This window comes from Peromyscus maniculatus, chromosome 4 (assembly GCF_049852395.1).
Source record: "Peromyscus maniculatus bairdii isolate BWxNUB_F1_BW_parent chromosome 4, HU_Pman_BW_mat_3.1, whole genome shotgun sequence".
Lineage (NCBI taxonomy): Eukaryota > Metazoa > Chordata > Mammalia > Rodentia > Cricetidae > Peromyscus > Peromyscus maniculatus.
In genome coordinates this window covers 137472896-137496679 of record NC_134855.1, presented here as the reverse complement: position 1 = coordinate 137496679, position 23784 = coordinate 137472896, and the positions used below count along the sequence as shown (strand labels likewise).

Sequence of the window (23784 nt, the reverse complement as noted above, 5' to 3'; positions counted from 1 at the left end):
AGGTTTTCTGGGTGGCAGCTACAAAGATGTTTATTGGCTCCTGAACACATGCTTCACAGATCCTTCTGAAAGTGTGATTATCGCAGGATCCAGGACTGAGTCAGGCGCCAGTATTCACAGTAGGGTCGACAAAAGCTGCTTCTCTTGCCCTTTGGGGACCCCTCTCCCCAGCCAGCAGCAGCGACTGCCCTTTGAGGCTCCTCTCAGCACCAGGTCACTTTGCCCAGTGATGTGACCCACCAAGCCCACCCTCCCCCTCCCTCCCTCCCTCCCACCCCCCTCCCTCCCTCCCTCCCTCCCTCCCTTCCTCCCTCCTTCCCCGCGGTGGCTCAGCTGCCAGCCCCATCAAGACACTGTCTGGGTTGGTTTAAACCGCTTTATTGGAGTTGGCTGGTACTCACAGGTTGGGTCATATACACAGGGCCCGCTCACCCCTAGGCAAAGCCCTGGGCCTCCCACCTCCCCTCCATCACCGAGGGTGGCCAGAGGTTTGAGCCAGTTCCGGGGCGGGGTGGGCCCAATAGAAATATTTACAAACCACCAGGGTGGGTGTCCCCTGATCAGGAATGGGGAGGGGGTGGGTGGAGGGGATCCCTTGGGTGGACTTCACAGGCCCAAGACAGGGCTGGGCGTGGGGGGTGCCGGCAGAGGGGGGCTCGGGGAGAGCCTCGAGGGCCCAGAGCGAGCCTGCTGGTGCTAACTCTGTCTGGCAGGGCAGCCTCCCGCGTGGGGCTGGTGGGTCTCCGCTTCCCGGGGGGACCCGGAGCCGGTTCCGGGTAGAAAGAGACGGAACGGGAGCGTGGGGCCCCCTCGGCCCGGCTCCTCACCAGGGGGCTGGCCGCGAGGACGGGGTGCACGAGGCGGAGCCGGGAGGGGGGCAAGCAAGCAAAGCACACGCGGGACTCCTCTGCCGCCGTCGCCGCAGGGCCGGGAGGACTGCATGCGGGGCGAGCGGACTACAGGCTGCAGGCCTCGGGCAGAGAGCGCTTGCGCAGCTCCCGGCCCGGCTTGGGCGGCGGCGCGGGCGCGGCGGGGGGCGCATCAGGCAGCTGCAGCACCGAGTTCTCCCCGGGCTGCACCCGCAGGTAGGCCTTGACCTTGTGGTGCCGGGCCTTGCCGTCGCTGAAGTCGATCACGCGACACTCGTAGGTGCCTTCGTCAGTGGGCTTCACCCGCGACAGCCGCAGCTTGTGGGAGATGTTGCTGCCCACCACCTTGACCACCTGGGGGCGACAGAGGCACCGTGAGGACCGGCCGGGGTCGCGAGCCACGCCGCCAGGCTGCCCCCACCCCAGATAGAGCCAAGGAGGGGACCCAAGGTCAGCATCCGAGCAGCTGAACGACAGGCAGACAAACAGAAGCAACGCTAATGCCTAACCACCGGGTGGTGCAGGCAGCCGGTGGAATACTGCCCAGCTATGAAGAAGGGAGAGCCAGAACCCAACCTGGGAGAGTTCCACGCGCAAGCAGGGAAGAAGCCTCCTGGCAAAGCTCCCGGGCTGTGCTGCTGTTCATGAACAAACGGAAAAGCCCTGCATAGGAGGGAAGCCAGCTGCCTCACAGCAGAGCCTGGGAGAAACTTGAGTCGGGAGCTTGTGGCACCGTGAATGTGTGGTCAGAGGAAAACCTGCAGGAGTCACCTCTCCGTCTTTCCCCCATCTGGATGCTACGGCTCAGACTCAGGTGTCTGGCTTCAGTACCAGCGCCATCACCTGCTGAGCCACCTCACCAGCCCAAGGTTCTGTTTCTTCCAGATAAAGGCTGGACGATGGGGACTGGAAGGATGGCCCAGCACTTAAGAGCACGGGTTGTTCTTGTAGAGGACCAGAGTTCGATTCCCAGCACCTACATGGCAGCTCACAACTGTCTGTAATCCAGCTCCAGGGGATCCAATAGCCTCTTCTAGCGTCCACAGCCACCAGGCACACGGTGGTGCACAGACTTAAATAAAGTCTAAGGGGGGGGACATCAGGCTGACATCCAGAGCACTACAGTTGATGCTAGAGTTTAACTGTCCACTCCCTGGCGGTAGAGTGAGTGTTACACTTGTAAAGTTTTGCCTTTTTATTGATTTGAAAAAATTTTGGGGGGGGGGTGTCCTGTTTCGAGACAGGATTTCTCCGTGTAGTTTTGATGCCTGTCCTGGATCTCACTCTGTAGACCAGGCTGGCCTCGAACTCACAGAGATCTGCCTCCTGAGTGCTGGAATTAAAGGTGTGTGCCATCACTGCCTGGCGATTTGAATTTTTTTTTAAGATAGGCTCTCACTATGTTGTCCAGGCTGGTCTTCAAGTCAGGACCTTCCTGTCTTAGCCCCCTGAACACTAGATTGTTGCACCACACCTAACCCTTGATCCAATTTCTAATTTTCATTTTACAGTTGGGGCCCCACTGTCTTGGGTCAAGTACACCCAACGGGGTGCACAGCCCATTCATGCTTGTGTCTGTGTGTCTGCCATGTAGACTTTCTAAAGCTCTGGGTCCCTTCTGTGCCAGTACTTAGTCCCCATGAGGGGCAACCTCTCCATATCTGTCACCACAGTTTAGCCGCTTTCTAGAACACTCTACGTTGGGGAGGACTCTTTGCCAATTCTGACTTTCACACAATGCAGTATCAGCTGGTTCTGTGCATTGCTGTGTAGTATTCCATTGGGTGACCACACTGTGGCTTGTCTACAGTTTCCTGTTGGCTGGTATTCAGGTAATTTCCAGATTAGTACTCTCATGAATAAATCTGCTGTGAATATAACTCTGATGGCAACTTTTTTTTTTTTTCAATTACAAGAGAAAAGGCATTTGGAGTAAACTACATCATGGTGTGACTGGATGGTGGGTATGGGGACTCTGGTTTATTTTTGTAAATTTCTACATTTCTATAACTAAAAAACAAACAGTTAAAGGGGATGAAGTTGGACCTTTATTTAGGTAAGGACCTTAGAGCTGGAAGCCCGGCCCTACTGGAGCTCAGTCCCAGCCATCATCTGGCAGCACCACCCTTCCAGGCTGCTCAGCCCGCCAGCCTGGTCCCTGAGCACCAATGTCCCCTCTTCTAGATAGCAGCAACAGCTGCACTGTGCCTGCCAACTCCCAAATTCTGCTTGGGGACCCTAGTGGGTTCCCTGCTGTTCTCCCCCACATAAAGTGAGGGACCCCAGGGCGAAGAGGATGGTCCCCGAGAGGGCGGGTATGACCTGTACTGAGACGCAAACAGCAGCCAGTGTCTGCTGAGTGGAAGGACTCGCCTCATCTCCTTTTTCCAATTGGAGGAGAGCCCGAATGCCATCCTCTTGTCTTAGGATGCCTACACACAAGGTAACCACTTTACTGATGGGGAAACTGAGACTCCAAAAGGAGTGAAGGAGTCTTGGCCTGGTCCAGAACCCAAACCAGTAGGCAGCAGGGCTGGGCACTGACCCCAGGTGAGGCTCCATGCCTTCGCCCTAGAAACAGCGCGACAGACCCACAGAGGATTCCAGAGCTGGCAGCACAGGCTCCCTAAGAGCCCCCTGGTGAGGAGCCCATCCCCCAGAAAGCAGGAAAACATGGGCTTATGGTACATCAGAGGGCCTGGGATGGGACACGGACAGAACGTGCCAATAGAAAACAGGACACGAGAGTCAAGAATCAGACGCTCCCTCCCCGCGTGGGGCTCAGCTGATGTCCACTCTGCCTGCTAACTCCATCACCCTGACCAAGGGCACAGAAAGACCCCCGCGGTCCCGCCACGCTCTCCGGTGAGTTAGGAGAAGCCATTGCAAATGCGCAGCGGGAGCGAATTACCTCAACATCTGTTTCCCTCACGGATATTAATTATCCTTCATTTGTCAACCCTACAAGGCGCTAATGGAGTAATAATGCGCAGCGCTGGGAGCAGCCGCTCCTGGGGAGGGAGGCCTACGCCCCGCCCTCCAGGCGCAGGCAGAGGGGCACACTGAAACCTCTGCCCCGGCTGTCAGCCCCCTCCGCAGCCTCCTGGAGGCCAACGGACCACGGTGGCCTCCAGAAGGGCGGCCCTTCCATCAGGGCTTGGTGGGACAAGGTCTACGGCACAAGCCACTCACGGGTGCCCTGGGCATCCAAGTCAGAATCCAGAAGGAGGCGAGGCTGCAGCCCCGGCTCTGCCTTTAGCACGGTGTGCAAAAGGCAAAGACCCAAACAGCAGCCACCAGTGCTCAGAGCGCTTCCTAGTTACAGCACGATGTCCCTGAACCTCCCAGGGTCCCTGAGGGAGAAAACCCAGGCTCCCGAGATCAGGCATGCAATGGCCACACCCGGGGCGTGGCCTACGGGCAGAAACCCCTCCCACCTCACTCCCCAGCCCCCAGCACTCTGTGTCCTTGGGGAGAGCCCTGCCCTAAGCCTCATCAGCTGCTGCTCCCTTAGAGGGGATCTCTATTCCACCTCAGTCGTTTGGGGTGATGGAAGAGCCTGCTGAGCTTCCTCATTCAGGAATCCGTGCGACTGGAGAGGCCAAAAGACACACCCGCAGGGCAGCTTGGCTGTAAATCATAATCACAGCCCAGCATCGACAGGCCTCAGCGATTAAGCACCTAATCACGCCGAAAGAGCCTGGCCAGGCCGGCTCTGACCGCCAGCCTCCTGCTGGCCACAGCCACACAGCCCAGGCTCTGTCCTCCCAGCTGGGCCAGGAGGAAAGGCCAGGCAGGCAGGCCATCTGTGCCCATAGAGTGACCTTTGCCTCCGTGTGGCTCCAAGGAGAGACCTGGGAGGTGCCTGGGGAGGCAGGGAGGGGTGGGCTGGTCTAGCCAAGGCCAGGCTCTGCTCAGCTCTACCGCTTCACCCCCTGGGCAGATTCAAAGCCCAGGGTGGGAAGCCCCCAGCTCTGGGACCTGTGGGTCTGAGTACCTCCAGTTGGTCCCTACTGTGGTCACCTTGCTCCATGAAGCATTTCCAGCCCCGACTCCCACTGCCCCTGCCCTGAGCACGTGAGACGCCACCGTTCTATCCAGACCGCCCCGCGACACACACACACCATTGGCAGGAGCCAGGGCAGCCCCTGACTCTGCCAGCCAGGCCTGCACCAGAGCCCGTGTGTGTCTTCCCAAAGGCCCCCCAGCCCATCCCACCTGCTCCTCCTTGATTGGCTGCAAACCCTCCCACAGGGGCCCTGGAGGCCTTAGGCCTGCCCTCCAGGGAGCCCTCAGGCCTGTGTTAGCTCAGGCCACTGGCACGGACTCTCAGAGATCAGCCATTCTCCTGTGGTGGTGGCAGCTGTCATGTTCCCTTTTATCCCCTGGGAGTAGTGGATACATGCCCACTACATTTCCCACTTGGGCCTGGGGATTGGGCGTAAGTGACTGTGGCCTTCAGGAAGCATTTCCTGCCCACTGTGACTGCAGCTATCACCTGACAGGCCCAGGGAAGAGGAACTTTTTTTTTTAAACTAATTTTTGTGAGTGCATGAATGTATGGGTATGTGCTTGTTCTGACATGTATGTGGAGGTCAGAGGGTGACATGGGGTTCTGTTCCCTCCTACTGCACGGGTCCCAGGGATCAAACTCAGGTAATTAGTTGGGGGCAAGCACCTTTACCCACTGAGCCATGTTTCCTGTCCCAGGGGGGAACTTCTTAAGTCAGGAATTCAGCACCATCTCCCCCTGAGAGACGAGTGAGGGATCAACTTGACCCCTAGTGCAGGGAGCATTGGCTAGACCACAGCAAGCCTCCCAGAACTCACATGGCTGGCAACCCAGGTACCCTACGCTATGCAGAATGGTGCCATGAGGCTCTGCAGGCCACAAGTAAGGACTGGCTCCCTCGGCACAAGCTCATTCTGGTTTCTAGTGTTTTCTTATACCATCTTATTCCAGAAACAGAGATGGAAAGGAGGCAAAGCCAGAGCCAGAGCTCAGCTCCTGGCTCACCAAGTGCCAGCCCCATGGTATCCTCAGGACCCCCAACTACCGTCAGGACAGCCAGCCCCGAGTCTGGACCTCTGTAGGGCTCCACAGGTCCCGAAGTATCCCCACAACCTACCAAAGCCAATTCTCCCACAGGCCCCGCCACTGTCCATGTAGTGGTTTATCAAAGGCCCAGAGATGTCCCAACAGCTAAAGCTTGGGAGCTAGTCTAGCAAATGTGGCCTTTAGATGATGTAAGAACATGAAGTCTCGTTTTGGTCCCTGTGGTCCCCATATGAGTTCCTCCACTCGCTATATCACCTGGACACACAAGTAAACAAATGAATATTAAATAGTAAATAGTAACTGGGCACCAGGCTCTCTGCTGGTCCACAGAAAACCAACAAGTGATCCAGGCTCATCCTGGGCCTCCTGTCTCTCGGGAAGACTGACACGAAGTGATCCTGACATGGATAATGACAGGTGAAGCATAGCCATCAGGGAAGGGAAAGGGTGCAGTTATGACTGGGCCCAGGGTCCCCCCCTCAGCTGAGCAATGAAAGGAGAGATAGGAATCGATTTCTAGGCAGAGACCCTAGCCTATGCAAAGGCCCAGGGGTGGTAGGGAACAGACGAGCCTGTGCATGACAGAATAGTCACAGAGCTCTGAAGTCTAAGAAGAAAAGTTCGTACTGTCTCCTAAGACATTAAGCACCCAGGCTGTGGGTCGGCCTTTGGGTGTGGTCTGCTCTGCCTTTGTAGTTAGGGACGCTGGCGTGCATGACTGTGTAAAAGGCTGGGCCTGGTACCAGACCCAGAAGCCCCAGCTGGTATGAGGATTATGGGGATGGACTGGGGGTGACTTCCCACTCCCACAGAGAACATTTATTTTATTTAACTAATTAGCATTGCATTCCCCTCTCATGAGGCTAGCAGCCTGGAATTATAATCCTCTCAATCAATTAGATAATTCTTTCTTTGCCAGAGCCCAGAGCGGCTCACCAAACGGGACACAATAAAGGCAGAGGGTGTGTCCTCGGAGGGGGTGTGTTGGTACATCTGGAGACCTCTGCCTGAGAGGCTGATGGGTGTAGAGGCAAGGAATGGGTCGTGAAACAGGAGCATGGCCTTGACTGAGGGCAGGAGAGCAGGGTTGGCTGCCTTCAATTGTGAAGCTGCATTTCCCACGCCCTGCCAGAAGGTATCAGGGATGCTGTGGTCCCTCACTTTCTAGCCCCTCCCCCGAGTGGCTGAAGACGCCTCTTTCCTGGCCTCCTGGCCACGGTGCCCTTACTTGTCCTTGGTGGCCACTCTGCTGAAACCCCTGGTTCAGGAGCATGGCTTCTCTTGTACTGTATCTAATTGGCCCTGAGGCCCTGAGTTCCCCCTGTGGTCCCTAAGAAGCTGTAGGAGACCCAGGCAAAAGTGGGGGGGGAGCTGGAAAGGCTGCCCACACACTTTCATATCTGTACTAGGGTGCCTGTACCATGGGTGTGCTGTTGGTGAACTTCCAGTAACCCAGCCCAGTCCTGTGGCCATAGGCATGCCCAGAATAGTCCCCTCTGCTCTGTGTTCTATTTACTATTTAATATTTAATATTCATTTGTTTACTTGTGTGTCCAGGTGATATAGCGAGTGGAGGAACTCACTTTCCCATCTTATCTTCTTTCTCGATAGTGCCTGTCTCTTCCAGGCTGAGCTTTAGGCCCTCCAACTCCACAGTAACTGTCACATCCCAGTTCCCTGGCCTCCCTGGCAGAGGACAAGAGGCTCAGCACAGTAACCACACTTCAGGTACTCGCCTCAGCGCCCAGGCTGTAAAATGGACAAATGCTTGGCCCTCTCTGCCCACTGTGGCCACAAAAAAAAAAAAAAAAAAAAAAAAAAAAAAAAAAATGAGTGGATGCCTAAGCCTGCCAGTCCTGGAGTCCCTGCTCCTGGAAGTCACACCCAGGGACCCTGAGATGCTCCAGCATCCGTCATGGTGGGCCAAAAAATTGCCCACTCAGCCTCCTGAGACCTTGTAGCTTCCCAGTGACAAATGGGGCTGAGTCAGGCATGGAACACCACGGAGGCATACCTGGCCTTGGCCCGCCAGGGGAGAATTCGTCTTCTCTCTCCCGTCATTTTTCTTACCTGTCATTCAATGAACTTGAAAAAAATCTCTGGCCAAAAGACCCAGAAAAACAAACAAAAGATCCCACCAAGCTGGGGCACCTCCCAGCCCCCTCCCCCTTCGTCCATTTTCTTGCCCAAGTTCCCTGCTGAAATGGACCAAAAAAAAAATTTTTTTTTTCTTACAGCTGCATCTTCCATTAGACTATTTGTGGAAAGTCATTATCAAAACTCACACTTATTTTGGTGGCGTCCTTCCCCGAGTCCTCCTGCTGAGAAGCTTTTAGCTGTCCAGAGAGGGAGAACAGAGAGCACAGAGGAGGTGTTAGCGAGGGCTGAGTGTGGGGAGAAACACCATGCGGACAGAGGACCGTTAGGCTCATGGTCAGGGATGCTGGATTTCACCAGTGCACAGCGTGTACAGCTGTGGAAATGTCACCCTCAATCCTGTTCATAAAGACACTTGTATACATTCTAGTCAAATTTTAAAATGATAATTTAAAAAAATGCAGGCTGGAGAGATGCCTGAGCAGTTAAGAACACTTGCTGCTCTTCCAGAGGACCCAAGCTTAGTGCCCAAAGCCCAGCTCCAAGGGATCCAGTGTCCCTTTCTGGTCCCCACAGGTACTTGCACCCACATAGTACACACACACACACACACACACACACACACACACACACACACACACACTCAGGAACACACATGTACCTAAAATAATAAATAAATAAATCGTATAAAAAGTAAGATTCTAGCTAGAGGTCATGAGGTCTGGAATTGAGGTATCTCACCTCTGTATCCACTGGCAATGCAGGAGAGGGAAACCAAAGGGAGATAAAGGGGGGTGGTTGTGACACCGGCCACAGAGCCAGGCGTCTGACTCATGAGGATGTTTGGCTATAATGGCCATGTGTCTGTGCACATATACGAATGGGAAAGAGTGTGGGTGCATGTCCCCAGAAGTCTGTGCCTGCTCTCCATCTGGGAATGTGCTGCTAAGGTTGTATGTTTGAACCTGAATGTATGTTTGTAGCAGATACGGTTAGATCCTGGCCATGTCCTGGAGGCTTCCACCCCCAAATACCCAAGAACACCTTGAATGCCCCCCCCGTACCCCAAACTTCTTTCCTAAGGGTTTCCTCTGGCCACAGGCATCTTCCACACCTGCATGTGGCAGTGGGACATATTAGGGACTTGTTACTCCCACAATCAAGACAGAGTTTGCCATAGACTTGTATTAAGGGTGTGTGTGCGCATGTGGGTGTGTGTACATGAACGTATATACACACATGTTCACGTGGTTATGTATATATCTTTGTGCTGCTGTGCAGACATATGTGTGGGATGTCACTGTCTCAGAAGGTGTCCCTGAAAGCAGACCTGAGAGTATGATGGACATGTACTTGGCTCATTTGGAAGAGAAGGTTAGGAAACATTGAAGGGAAGTTAGGGAGCCAGACAAGGGCTTACCCAGCCAGGTACACCTGAGCCACCAACTTTACCATGCCAGGCACCTTGGGAACACAGGTCCTTATCAATGACCCAGCCGTAAGGAGAGGGGGCCGGTCACTTCTCTGCCACCCCCTCCTATCTCTGGGCCAAGGCTGCCCCTATCTGCTTTGTTGACAGCAAGTGTGACTTCCTAGAGAAAGCCCTTAGAGTGGCAGAGGCCGGGGGCAGGGGCTGTGGCTGTGTGAACTCAGGAGATGGCGTGTGGAGGGCGGGCTGAGCGTGTCTGCTGTGACCCAGGTCAGGGAGCCTGTCTGCACGGAAGCATGAGTGCTTGGAATGAACTGTGTAACAACATGGCTCTACTCGCAGGGCCCTTCCCAAAAACACTGCCAGTGTGATATGGAGAAGTAACAGCAAGTGTCCTGAGACCCACTTCACCCATGCCCTGAAGGGGGTTCCATCCCTCTGGGCCTCAGTCTCCCTGATACTAGGGGAGGGCCTAGAACAGGCATTGTTCTGGCCATCACCTGCCCAATCCCAGCAAGAAAGGAGTGCCTGCAGGGTGTTGCTGAGGACGGGGACATCATCAGGCACAAGGTCCCCCGAGGCCCCATGCAGCATCCCCCATGGAAGCACCTCCCAAGGTCTTACCTGGTTGGAAGCCCATGTCTGCTTGTCAGTCCAGTCCCGGTGGCTGCGCAGGTACCACCACTGGATCTCCAGTGAGTAGGACGGGGAGCCACTGCCTCGGAAGGAGCAGGCCATCTCCACATCCTCGCCGGTCCGTGCTGTCATGTCATGGGGCGTCTCTGTGAAAAGTGCTGTTTGGGGAACAGGCAGACGAGGACTCAAAAACCTGGCCCCAGGGTAGCTATGTGTGGCAAGACACTGACTGTCCCAGGGCCTGAAGAGGATATGGGCAGAAGTGATGGAGGAGGGCTGGCTTGAAAGCGAGCCAGGAAGCCAGGAGGCAGGGAGGCTGCAATTTTAATTCTTCCAGATTCTTCCCTTCACCCTACCCAGTGCCCACCCCTGTGAGCCTTACCCTCACCATCTTCTAAACTCAAACCAGCTCTAAGGACCCCACTTCCCTTGGGGTGCACCCAGACACCACTCTGACCCTCCTGAGGGGCTCCGTCAGGCTCCTTCCCCTCTGCCTGGATGCCTGCCTCTTCTTCCAGCTCCCTTTGCTCCAGACATTCCTCACTTCCTACCTGGCTCCTGTGGTCAATCAAAGCTCAGCCCCAAGTCACCCATTTGGGGGTCCCTGGCAACTCTTTGTTCAATGGTCACCAGCTTGCCTGCTCCGGAAGTACTGAGAGGGGAGCAGAGGGGAGAGGAAGCCACCCTGCCTGGCATTCCTGCAGAGCCCAGCTCCCATCGAGTCTCAGAACAGCAGTCCCCCTGCCCAGGTTACCCTGCTGCACCTCCACTTCACAATCTCAGCACCCCTCCCCCCCATATGCTCTGGCTCTTTCTCCCCATACTGTCTGAGATGCAATTAGTGTCTCTTCCGCCTCTCAGGAGATTGCTCACACTGAAGGAAGATGGTGGATGCCTAGCAACTGCAGGTCACTCTAGGAATGTGATGTCCATCAGCCCCCACCCCTGGACTATGCAGTCCCCCAGGCCCAGCTCAGAGGGACAGACATTCCTAGCCCCAGAGGGCCTCCCGTCCCAGTAAAGAGGGAGCCCTGGGTGGAGAGGTGGCATCCTGAATCAAGGGCAGTGACCCCCCACTCCCCTCCACAGGGCAGTGGGAGTTTTGTGTGATCAGGTTTGGTAACTGTCTTTGCTCTGTACAAGGTACCCGTGTAGAGCTTTACTTCAGCAACATCTCTGGGCTGAGAGAAAGCCTAGCAGGCCAAGGTTTTTAAAGCTTCTTATGAAAAAAAAAAAAAACAACAACAACAACAACAACAAAAAACGCTTTCTGGTTTCGGCAGAGGGGAAGGGCTAGCTAGCCCTGGATATATAAACAAGGCCGGTTTGATGATGAAGAACATGGCTTGAATCACAGGGATGCTGTGGGGTGCTGTGAGCTACCTTTACACGTGGCCACCCCAAGAGCTGGGCTGTCCCTGTCCTTAGGGGGCAGGAGGAAACCAGGATCCTGCAGGGGTGGTGCCAACCACACTAGCCCTCCTTGTCACTGCCCAGGGCCTGTGACAGTCTCAAGCCACCCTTGGCTCTCTGCCTCAACCCTCACAACCTACACCGGGTCTTCAGAAAACTCCATGGGTTCTGGCGCAGAGGACCTCCAGACGCCAGCCCCTTCCTGCAGGGCCAAGTCGCCATTATCACACTAGCCCGCTGCTCTTCACGCTTCCCTGAAGACAACCTGTTTTCACACAGCACAAACCACCCCATCCCTGCCCTTCTCACCTAGGGTAGGAGCTGAAGGAGGGAAGATGGTCTGTATGTAAGCTAACACAGTGACCACTAGTGACAGTTTGCTGAGTGGACCGGGCACCTGGATTTTAAATTTATTTTAATTCACTTAAATAGAGCCATTTGTGTAGAGGGGTAGTTACTGTCTTGTGTGGCACGGATAATGTGTTATCTTTCCTTCCAGGAGGTACAGCAATTCCTGTGTTACCTATCCATCTGTCTGACTAGCTATCATCTATTTATCTACCATTGATTTATCAATCTATCACCTGTGTATGTATGTATGTATGTATATATGTATGTATGTACGTATGTATATATGTATGTATGTATGTATGTATGTATGTATGTATGTATGTATGTATGTATCTATCTATCTATCTATCTATCTATCTATCCATCTATCTATCTCTCCATCCATCTATCTATCAGCAGCAATGGGAAAGGTCCTGGTTCACAGCGGGAGGTTGGTAGCATTCCTTGGTGTCTAGAAAATGGCCTCCAGGGTCCACACCCGATGATCCTGCCCCAGTCTTTGTGGTCAAGTCTTTCCCAGTCTTGTTTGCCAAGCAGAGCAGGATCCAAGGGTGTCACGGAGCACCTGCCACCAGGAGAAGGCAGTAGGGCCCTGGAACAAGTGTCCCTGGATCGAGGCCCTTTCATTAGATCTGGGTGGCCTGGGTGTGAGACAATAGTGGTGCTCACCTGTGACCTATACCACATGCCATCACTAAGCCTCAGAGAACAGAGCGGTACCACCTGCCCCCCACAGGGCAGGCTCCACTAAAGATCCTGAAGCTAGGCAAGGGGAGGCTACATCAGGCCTGGGATGTAGCCTTGGAACCTCTCCTTCTCCCCAAAGTGTGATTCAGGAAGCCACATGCCGCAGACAAGAGGATGAGGAGCCTCTGTGTGGCTCCAAGTGGAAGGAAGGGAAGGGTGACATGTCCCAAGGAAGGGACATGCCTCTCTCTGTCCCCAGTTAGCCTCTCTTGGCCACAGCCCCCGGCCTGCCTGCTCACCAGAGCAGCAGCTACCTTGGTTGGGGCTCTCACTAGGCTCAGAGAAGGCAGAGTGTGCTCTGGGCCGTCCAGCAGCCAGGGTCATGAGAAGGCCCCAGTCTTTGAGTCCCTGAGATAGCCCTGTCCTGTGGTTTAGGGGGAGTCAGAGTGCAGGATGGGGCCCACCCCAGGTCACTCTCCACTGGACTTCCGGTGATGGTTTAGAACAGCTCTTTCCAATAGAAACATGCATGAGAGAGTGAGTGACATCATGAGTCACAAGGAACACTTCATTTTCTGGTTTCCCCATGATAAAAGGTCTAAAAAAAAGCTAAAATTAATTTTAATAATATATTTTACTTAAACTAATACCAAAAAATATTATTTCAATATGTGATAAAGTTAGTCACTGATGAGACATTTTACATCCTTTTTTTTTTTTTTTTTGGTATGTGTGCTAAGTAGTGGAAATCTGAGCTCTGAGCATGTCTCAGTTTGGGCCAGCCACAGTCCCAGCATTTGTCTTGCAGGCAATGCGCTTCCTTGCCTGTCCTTGTGATTTAAAGGGGGAAGATGCCCCTCCCCAGTGCACTTCTTCTCCACACTACAGTAGTCATAATTTGAACCCAGACCAGCATGACTCCCAAGGCTCCCACTTCCCGCCACCTCATACTTCTTAGGGGATTTGATTGCGTTGGGAGATGCTTTTGTTTTGTTGTGTTTAACAGAAGGTCTCACTATGTAGCCCTTGCTGTCCTGGAACTCACTCTGTAGCCCAAGCTAGCCTTGAACTCACAAGGATCCACCTGCTTCTGCCTCCTGGGTGCTGGGATTAAAGATTGTGCCGTCACACTCTGAGATCTGTTGCCTTTTGCTTATAGAGCTCTTTCTACAAACAGGTGGCCCAGGGCTGGGAGTGATACTAAAACATTTCAGTCCTGGCCTACCATGCACAAGGCCCCGGGGTTTGATCCCTCACATGGCGAAGTCTGGGCACAGTGGCATGCGACTGTAATCCCAACGCTCAGGAAGTGGAGACAGGAAGACTGGAAGTTCAAGATCATTCTTAGCCATGTGGTGAGTTCAAAGCTAGCCTGGGATGCGTGAGACTCTATCCCTAAAAGAGAAAGAAGTGGGAGTGATCCCTGCTGGCTGGTCTACAGCCCTGGAGGGCAGGTGGGGTGCTGTTTCACCAGTCTGAGGCAATCAGGAAGACTTCTCTGAGGTGGCGTCCCGTGGCTTCAACTCCAGTGCACAGACCATTCTGAGCATGGAGTGGACAGGGGTTTTAGCAAGGCCATTGCTGTGGTCATCGCTGCCAGCTCCGCTCCCCACAAGGGCTCTGGTCCCCCTCAGACTCATCAGGATCTCCAAGGTGGGGTGCGGTGAGGCCTCCCTGGACCCCCTCATCTAGCCTTGCAGTGAAGGGGGAAGTGTGATTGGAAGACAAAGAGGGAGGACAGGCTCTGTGCATGTGACAGGACATCCAAGTGGCCCTTTCCACAGTCAGCCACCTAAACACATGTCCTGTCCCTCCAAACAGCTGCATGGGTCCAGTGTGTGTGTGTGTGTGTGTGTGTGTGTGTGTGTGTGTGTGTGTGTGTGTGTGTGTGTAATCCTGAGAGCATGGTTGGCCAGGAGCCCGGAGCACCCCGGGCAGGAGTCATAGCCTGCCTCTGCCAACTGTTCCGCTCTCACTAAGAATTCCTCCCCATCCTGAGCACCAGTTTGTCTTTCTACAAGATGCAGTGAGTCCCGGGGACACCCCAAGGAGAAGAATATGGCCCATGTCCTAAGGCTGTGTCTGGCCTCAGGAAGGAGGCCATTGTGGGAGAGTTCTAAAGACAAGGCGACCTGGGTGCAGTCTGGTGGCACAGGTGAAACTTAGGAAAGCACCCAGCGGTGGGAGCAAAGGCAGAATGGGGGTCCCCCTGGGCTCTGCAGAGTCAGGTGTGTGGGGGGGTGCTACATGACTGCAGGTGTACTGCCATCCGCCGTGAGCCCAGCACCACACAGATCTTGTCCCCAACACTCTCGTCTGCCCCACCTGGAGGAGACAGGCAGGGAGCTGAGAAAATAAGGTAGCTGCCCACATCCACGTGGAACTGCACTCTTGACCTACCTCTGGCCAGCCCATGTACCCAAGATGGCTGCTCCTATCCCCCCTCCAGGGCAGCTCTCATCCTAATTGTCCCCACTTTTCAGATGAAGCTGGGGCTCAGAGAGGTTAAGCAACTTGCCAGAGGTCACAGAGTGAGTCACTGGTTACACTGAACCCAGTTTTAGAAGCCTTAGAATGGAAGCCTGCTCCAGACCATCTCTGAACACCTCCTTCCAAGCCCCCAGACTTCTCCTTCCCACCAGTCCCTGCCTCCCGGGGGCATCTCAGACATGAGCCCTCTCTTCATTAGCCCCCCGCCCCCGCCCCGGTTCCTTCCAGCTCAGGTCCCTCCTGAAGACTCAGCGCATCTCCAGAGCCAGGGTAATTATAGATTTTGGAGGAAGGGTATTGGTGTTCTCCAGCCCCAGGGCCTACGCCTGCCTGGCTGACTCTCAGGAAAACTCAGGGAAGACAATTAAACCCAGTGTCCACAAATTAGGATTCTGTAGAAGGAACAGGGGCTCGATTGAGCGTGACATCAGCTGCCTTTCTGCTGTTAATTGGGGCAGCGATACACTCATTAACCCCATGCCCTATCGGGCATCGGCTGCAGGGACTGGTGCCGAGGCCTGGCTGAGCTGGGCTTTAGCTCCTGGCAGGTAAGAGTGAGCTGAGGCAGGTCCTGACCTTCGGTATCAGGCCCTTCCAGCCTGGGCCTGGTCCACCCGGACAGCTCTGACTCTGCCTTCAGTCCCGTCAGCTTGGCCCTCACTGTGAGACCTGGGCCGGCCCCTTCGCCTCTCTAAGCCTGTTTCTTTATCTGCAAAAGGGGAGGATTCAGGGGCTGCTGAGAAAATGGCACAAGGCGGCTTGTGTGGAGTAGGTACCCACTCAGCAACCCCACCTCTCGCTCTCTAGAGATGCAACCTCAACACCTCGTGAGGCCACAGGGCCACGTAGCAGCTGCATCCATGCATGGTGGGCCCTGTGACCCCCATGCACCAGTTCTGGCCTCTTTGCCCCAATGGTCCACCTTCCAGGAGCCCCTGGGCTCTTGCACACTTGGGGAACTCATCCACCCACACATGGGCAGCCCAGCCTGACTTCCTGCTGCTCTGAGCCCAGATCACACATAAACACACCACACACACACACACACACACACACACACACACACACACACACTCACCACACACACACACCACACATGCACACACACTCACCACACACACACACACACACACACACTCACCACACACACACTCACACACTCACACACACACTCACCACACACACACACTCACCACACACACACACACTCACCACACACACACACACACACACACTCACCACACACACACACACACACACACACACACACACACACACTCACACACTCACACTTCCTTTAGCTCCGTTTGCACGGCTGGTGCCTGCTCCTTCCTTTTCCAGGCCCAGTGATGGTTCTGAGCCTGGATCTGCTCCGTCCCTAGAAGATCTGGAGCAGAGTGTTGCAGGTGGCTCAGAAAGAGATGTCACCTGGCAGGGCGGGGACAGCAGTGGGGGTGGTGGTGATGTGCTGGGTCTCTGCTCTACCTGAGCTCTGTTGGGGACATATGTGTGTGGTGTGTATGTTTGTGTGTGTGTGGTATATGTGTGTGGGGGTGGGTGGGTGTGTGGGGTGTGTATGTTTGTGTGTATGTGGTATGTGTGTGTGTGTGGTGTATGTTTGTGTGTATATGATGTATGTATGTGTATGTGTGGTGTGGGGGTGTGTGTATAGTGTGTGTGTGGTCTGTGGTATATATGTGTGTATGTGGTATGTGTGAGTGTGGGGGAGTGTGGTGTGTGTGGTCTGTAGTGTGAGTGGTCTGTGGTGTATGTGTATTTGGTGTATGTATATGTGCATGTGAGTGTAGGGTGTGTGTGTGTGAGTGTGTGCTGTGTGTGGGTATGTGTGGTGTGTGTGTATGTAGTTGATTCTCCATAAACAGTTACAGGGTCCCCCTTACAAGCCCCAGAGCAGCTGCATTCACAGCGGGAAAGGGCTATTGTCATGGCCGAGACTCTGTCTGCCCCGGGAAAATTTCTGGATAGTTCTGACAACAGTTCAGCAGACTGAACACACTTTGACTGTCCGGTTACGCACTTAAAAACAGTCAATGTGACAAATGTGTGCTCTGAGTATTTTACTACATTTTAAAAAGCCCCTGGTGGCTTCCCTAAATCATAGCAGCTGCCCCTCAGTGAACATTTCACAGCTCGTATCTGGGTATCCGGACCATGCCCCCACACTGGAACTGCACTTCCTGTTCCCTGGGCTCTCAGTCCCCGCCACCTCCCAGTGAGGTCTCCTGGCAAGGGCTTACAGCTTCCCCACCTCTTCACTAGCTTGCTGGCTTCCAGCTTGTCTCCAACTGACGCACAAGCTCCTAAAAGCAGAGATTCCAGGCTGTTTGCTTCGTCCCAGCCACCAGGATGGTGCCGGGGACACAGGAGGCGCTCGGTGAACTCCACTGTGCTTGGGAGTACACTGGCCACAGCTGCTGCAGCAGCCTGGCATGAATCCACTCTGAGCAAGGCTCTAGGGCCCAGGGCCAACAGGGCTAGCCTATGCTGCAGCGTAGAAGGCAGGAAACCCATTTTACACCCCAGTTCTTGTACTGAAAACCCGACTTCCTTCAGACCTGGTGACGTGGACCATCGTCAGCCTGTTTCACCATGGAGTCGAGAGGTCAGAGAGGGAGCGGCTAAGCCTGAGGTCCCAGAGCGGGAAGGCACAAGGTCCCACAGCTGCAGAGCTGGCTGGGACATTCCTTCACTAGAAGTGACATTTTATCTGGGCCCTCTTTTCTCAGCATAGGAAGTGTGACACTTTTTCGGGGCCATTCTAAGAAGCCTGCTCCATGCCTAGCCCAGAGCAGTATCCCTCAATCCCCAACCCGGGGGTGGGGGTGGGGGTGGGGGTGGGGGATGGGGGGTGGGGGAAATGAGGGGGTGGAGGGGGTGGAGAAGGTGGAGGGGGTGGAGGGGGTGGAGGGGGTAGGAAATAGGTGCTCTTTTGGTCTGATCAGTTTGCTAATCCTTTCACACTGCTTAGGGAAAGGTAAACTTCCCTGAAAGGGAAAGGCAGGTGTAGAGGGGCGACAGAGACAGCCCCAGCCCCAGTCCCTCCTCCCTGGAAACAGTGCAGTGCCTTTGAGCTGGTATCCGGAGGTTCTCCTGGGGCGCTCTCAACCTGATAGATTGCCTGCACCAAGAGGAAGGAAGGAGTATAAAATGGGGGGACTGACTCAGAAGGAATGGACAGGCCAGAACAACTTTGCTGTGTGCTCCTTGTGAGAGGCAGATGTCGTAGCGCTGAAGGAATGTGCTGTGTGTCCTAATGGGAAGATGGCTGCCTGAGCTGGCAGTCACCATGCAGGAGGAATGAGAAACACCAACTCTGATCCCCTCCCCCAGGAGAAAGGCTCTGGCCTTCAAGGAGCCGACAGAAGAGCACACACACACACACACACACACACACACACACACACACACACACACACGCGCGCACCAGGGACCACTGTATGAACAAAGGCTAAGACTGAGTGTGGGTGCTGTGCACAGTTGTTCCCGGTATGTGTGATTTGCACTGGCCGTGAAGTCGAGCATCCCCCCACCCCTCCGGGCTTGTTACACTGTATGTGGGAACTCTGGAAAGAGGCACCGAGTCTGGAGGATCCTGGGGAAAGGTAGCCTGCATCAGCGTGGACAGTCAGAGGAGGCTCTTAGCAGAGGGGACAAGCTGGGATGTCAAGCCGATGAGGCTGCATGGTGAGGGGGACTCAGAGCAGCCCAGGGCCCGCTACAGGCAGGTGCCTACACCCAGCGTTTGAGGGCGGCCTCCACTTCTCCACAGGGCGCCTGTACCACCGGCGCTATTATTTACTTAATATTTATTTTCAAAGCATCTTTCCCATTTTACTTAAATAAATTCAGCTTAAAAGGAGACTTTTATTACTGCCATAAATGGAAAATCAGCATTGCTTGCCATCAATAGAGGGAAACTGTAAAAATCAACACTGAGAAGCAGCCGGCATCAGTAAATCCCAGCCAGCAAGGCTGCTGCGGGCTCCTGCCTCTACCTCCTGTTTGCTCCACTAACAGGGAGGCGGGTGAAGGGAAGAGGAGCCAAGAGGAGGTTTTTGGCTGAATCCGGAGCGGCACCACACACAGACATTCTTTCTCACCCACTGAAGTGTGGGTGCCCATGGGCACCCCTGCCTCCATTTCACTGGTCTAGTATCACAAGTCACACTTAGCCGTCAGAGGCCAGGCAGGGGCTGTGCCACAGACCTGAGCCTCTCTCTGCCGTCAGAACAGCCCCGACACTCTGTCCCCTCCACTTTATGATACTTGGGGTGCTTGGAACAAATGAGTCAAAAGCCAAGGACGGACACCCTTTGGTCTGTTCTTCTCCAAGCAGGGAAACAACTGCTCAAAGAGCTGGCTTCTCTCCAGAGACAGAAGAACGGGGTGCGTGAGTGTAACAGACACAGGAGGGAGCAGAGCACGGAATTCATGAATCTGGAATGAAATGGGGAACCTCAAGGCGGGTCTGTCCCTGCTGGAGCCGGCTTCCCTCCTGCACAGGAACAAGAAATACCCCGGTGGCTGGCTCTCATCCCATCTGACCCACGGCCAAGCTCGTCTCAGCAGCCCGGCGCTCCTTAGCCCTGTTCTCACAACTGTGGCTATACTGGCCCCAGTGGGAAGACGACCTGGAGGGAGGGTGAGGGGCCAGGGTGGGGAGCCCGGACGCCCAGGTCAAGTGTGAGCTACAGCCTGAGGTCTGGTTCCTACCCACTTCACTGGCTGAAGGCTTAGTTTGAGGAGGGAATGGATTAATGAAGGCAAAGAAGCTGCTGGTGTGGGGGGCGTGGCCAACACCCACTGCTCTCTGATAGAATCACTCATTGATGGGGTTTAGATATGAGTGTTCACGGGGCGGGGGTGTGTGTGTGTGTGTCTGCCCACCCTGGGGTGTGTGTGTGTGTGTGTGTGTGTGTGTGTGTGTGTGTGTGTGTGTAGGTTGCTACAACCAATACAAATACAAAGAGAGCAGATTTGAATACTTAACTGCATGCTAGGCGCCCAGTGATGCTGTGCCTCAGTTTTTCTGTATCTCCATCTATAAAATGGGAGCTGCCCCCAAAAGTTGCTGTGAGATAGAACACTGTCACTATCTAATAGGGTGGTCTGCTTCCACCCGGGAGAGCGCTTTCCTTCTCCTTCCCCAGTGCTGGGATCAAAGCCTTGCGCCTCATGCATGGCAGCTCTAGTCATTTTCAACTCAAGTGAAATTTACTTAAAACTCACCATCCCTAAAGTGAAGACAGAAGAGAGGCTGAGAGGCCCGCAATCCTGCACAACCCTCACAGCTGTCTGCCCCCACAGTCTCACCACGCCAAGGAGGCCCTGAACCTGAAACAACCACCCCACCCCGCCCTGCCCCACCCCACCCCACCCCACCCCCGCCTTCCCGCAGCCCTGGCAGCTGCACGTGTGGATTGGCCTATGCTAGACATTCCCACGTGCTAAGATGTGGTCTTCCCTGACTGGCTTCTTCCACCGAGCACAGCGGCTTTGGGGGGAGTGGCCATGTTTCATATCCTGTTTCATTACATTTTGTTCTTTTTGTTTGTGTGCTTTTTTGCATGTTTATTTATTTTATTTTGGATTTGTAGGAGAATTGGGATGAGGCGTGTGCCATAGCACATGTGTGATCAGAAGACCACTTTTGGGAGTTGGCTCCTTCCTTCCACCGTGCGGGTCTTGCGGATTGAGCTCAGGTGGTCAGGCCTGGCACCTTTACCCACTGAGCCATCTCATTGGCCCTCATTTTCACATGTCTGTCTGTCCGTTCTCTTTTCCTTCCTCCCTCCTTCCCAAGAAAGGGATTCACGAGTCCCAGGCTGACCTCCAACTTACTATGAAGCCAAAGATGATGACCTTGAACTTTTGATCCTCCTGCCTCTGTCTCCCAAGTACTGAGAATACAGATGTGGGCCACCATGCTTGGTTATGTGGTATTGGGTGTAAAACCTGGGGCTCCGCATATGCGAGGTAAGCAATCTACCAACTGGGCTATGTCCCCAGCTACAAGGGTTTCTTTTGTTCGTTCGTTCGTTCGTTCGTTCGTTCGTTCGTTCGTTCGTTCGTTCGTTCGTTCGTTCGTTCGTTCGTTTGTTCGTTTTTTTATGTGCACTGGTGTTTTGTCCTGGGTGTCAGTTCCCTGGAACTGGAGTTACAGACAGTTGTGAGCTGCCATGTGGGTGCTGGGAATTGAACCTAGGTCCTCTGGAAGAGCAGTCAGTGCTCTTAACTGCTGAGCCATCTCTCCAGCCCTACAAGGGTTTCTTGTTTGCTTGCTTGAAACAGGGTCTCACTTTGTAGCCCTAGTTGGTCTGGAACTTTCTCTGTAGACTAGGCTGGGCTTGAACTCACAAAGATTCATCTGCCTCTGTTTCCCAAGTGCTGGGACTAAAGGCATGCGCCACCATACCCAGTTACGTGTGTTTCTTTAATGCACTAAGAATTCTCACTACAACCAGAAAAGCACCCTTCTCACACTCCTCTCCTTACACATGGGGAAACTGAGGCACAGGGAGGGAAGGGGCCTGCTCGTGTTTCCTGCCAGGCCACTAAGACACTATGCATGTCCCCACAGAGCAGGCAGTGCTGACACCCAGCAGCTGGGGCAGGGTGCTTCCCAAGGCCACCAGCACGCATCGAGGGAGACGGGAGTGGAATTACAAATCTGCGGAGATTTAAGGAGAACAAAACTATTCTGGCGCTTTCAGGACTGTGGGAGTTGATCAGGCTTCCCCAGTGGAATTCCTGCCGCCTCCTCCCACAGGGAGGGAGAGGCAGGCAGGTGTGGGAGGCCCAGGGAGGAATGCCAGGGCCTGCAGGCGGGAGCCAAGCAGGCCAGAGTCCTGCTGGCTACAGTCATTGTTTCTCTTCCCAGCCAGGCCATCCTGGGGAGCCAGTGCCCCGATGGCTAGTGGGGGCTCAGTGGTGCGAACAAGGCCTAAGATTTGAGCCCCCATGGTATTGTCCTACCTGCTACCAAACGGGCAGAGAGGAGCAAAACTAGGGGGCAAGGATGGAGGCTGCCCTAGGTCATAGGAAAGAGCACCCTAGGTCAGTGGTTCGCAACCTTCCTAACGCTGCGACCCTTGAATACAGTTCCTCATGTTGTGGTGACCCCAACCAGAAAATTATTGTCATTGTTACTTCATAACTGTAATTTTCCCACTGTTATGAACTGTGATGTAAATATCTGATATGCAACCCCAGTGGGGGTCATGACCCACATGTTGAGAACCACTGCCCAGATGCAGCCAAGAGAAGAAAGAAGAGCTGCAGGGAAACCAGGAGGACACCGCCGGGGGAGTCAGGGGCGGAAGCGGGACGAGGCAGGGATGAGGTAGGCAAAGGTGACTGGCTGAGGTGCTCTTGAGCGAGGCTCTTGGGCAGCTCCACTGGCAGGAATGGAGGAAGGGCCGCTGTGGTGTGGGGCCACCCCGGGTCCTTACTGAGAGCCTCGTGTTTGCCTGGTCACAGCCCCTGCTCACCCTGCCCAGCTGCACTTGGGAATCCCAGGGTGGCATCCAACGCGGGCTTTGAAGACCAGGATTGGAACTTCCACCGCATTTTCTCACCATAGTTAGATCCTAGGCTAATCTCCGTGCCTCTGTTTCTCCATCTGCAAAATGGGCGTGTGAGGCCCACACTAGCTCGGAGGAATACTGACTCACTGGCCATGGATCCACTGCTGTTCACACCCCCCTCCCAGGGTGGGCTTGCTGTGGCTCCTCCCTCTCCACCGCTCTCATCTTCTTTTCCTTCAGAGAGGACTGGTCTAACCCGGCCTCTTTAAACCAAGATCAATTCTAGAACCAAGAATTTTGAGCAAAAGAGGTTCTGCCCTACCCCAGGAAAAAACCTCTGCCTGGGCCAGAGGCACAGCACCAGAAAACAGAGAAGAGCGGGAAGAAGGACATGCAGGACTTCAGAGACCCCTGCCTGCAGGGAGTCTGGGCTCATACAGGGACCAATGGGTGATTTCAGCCCTGCCCCGGGCTTCCTTGGGTATCAGCCTGCCCCTCCCTCTCTGGGCCTGCATGCCCAGAGACCATTAGTGTGGCTTTGTTTTGAGTGCTGTTTCCACTACTGAGAGCTCTGGCCGCAGGGCCTCCATTAGGGACCCTTTCCCGGGGCCGATGACAGGCGGCAAAGAGCTCCCCAGCGAGCAGGCAGTAATTGCTGCTGTCTCCAAGGCCGGAAATGATTTTTTTAAAGCCTCACAAAGCAAAACAGACACCCGGCTGCATGCTTTCCGCCTTCTTACCCTAGCCAGGAAGCAAGCCTGAAGGTCTGAGCACAGGGCCCACCAGAGACTCCTGGAGGCCAAGAGTATGCTGAGGAAGCCAGGCTGGGGGGGCCCAGGCCCAACGTGCCCCTGAGAGCCTCAGTTTCTTCATCTACAGGCTAAGCGTGTAGAGTGATGTCAGAGGTACCTGTGGCTGGGTGCACAGGGGACCTAGAGGAGAGCCAGGGGAGAAGGATGGGCGTGAGCTGGGTAGGGAAGGGCACAGGGACAGGTCTGCAAGGGTTGAGGAGCCTGGCACAGGCATGAACTGGGAGAGGACACACACTCCATGCACATAGGCGGGCATGCATACACACCAGTTCCCACCTCCGACATGGCCACCCTCCCCAGATGCTGAGCCAATGCCAGCATCCCACAAGCCCACACTCAGGTGAGGCTCGAACTATACTCAGTGCTTTCCTGGAAGGTGGCGTCTCCTCCAGCC

At 54.6% G+C, this 23784-nt stretch overlaps 1 protein-coding gene across 1 annotated transcript in view; it reads right to left on the bottom strand.

Annotated features, from left to right (window-relative positions):
* Positions 1–362: 362 nt before the first annotated feature.
* Positions 363–23784, bottom strand: part of Vstm2l (V-set and transmembrane domain containing 2 like) — a 31866-nt gene continuing 8444 nt past the window's right edge. The window contains exons 2-4 of the mRNA XM_006984135.3: positions 10079–10248; positions 8214–8264; positions 363–1223 (exon numbers count right to left, since the gene is read on the bottom strand). Coding sequence (XP_006984197.1) covers positions 957–1223; positions 8214–8264; positions 10079–10248 — 488 coding nt within the window. The 3' untranslated portion in view covers positions 363–956. The remainder of the gene's footprint in view (positions 1224–8213; positions 8265–10078; positions 10249–23784) is intronic.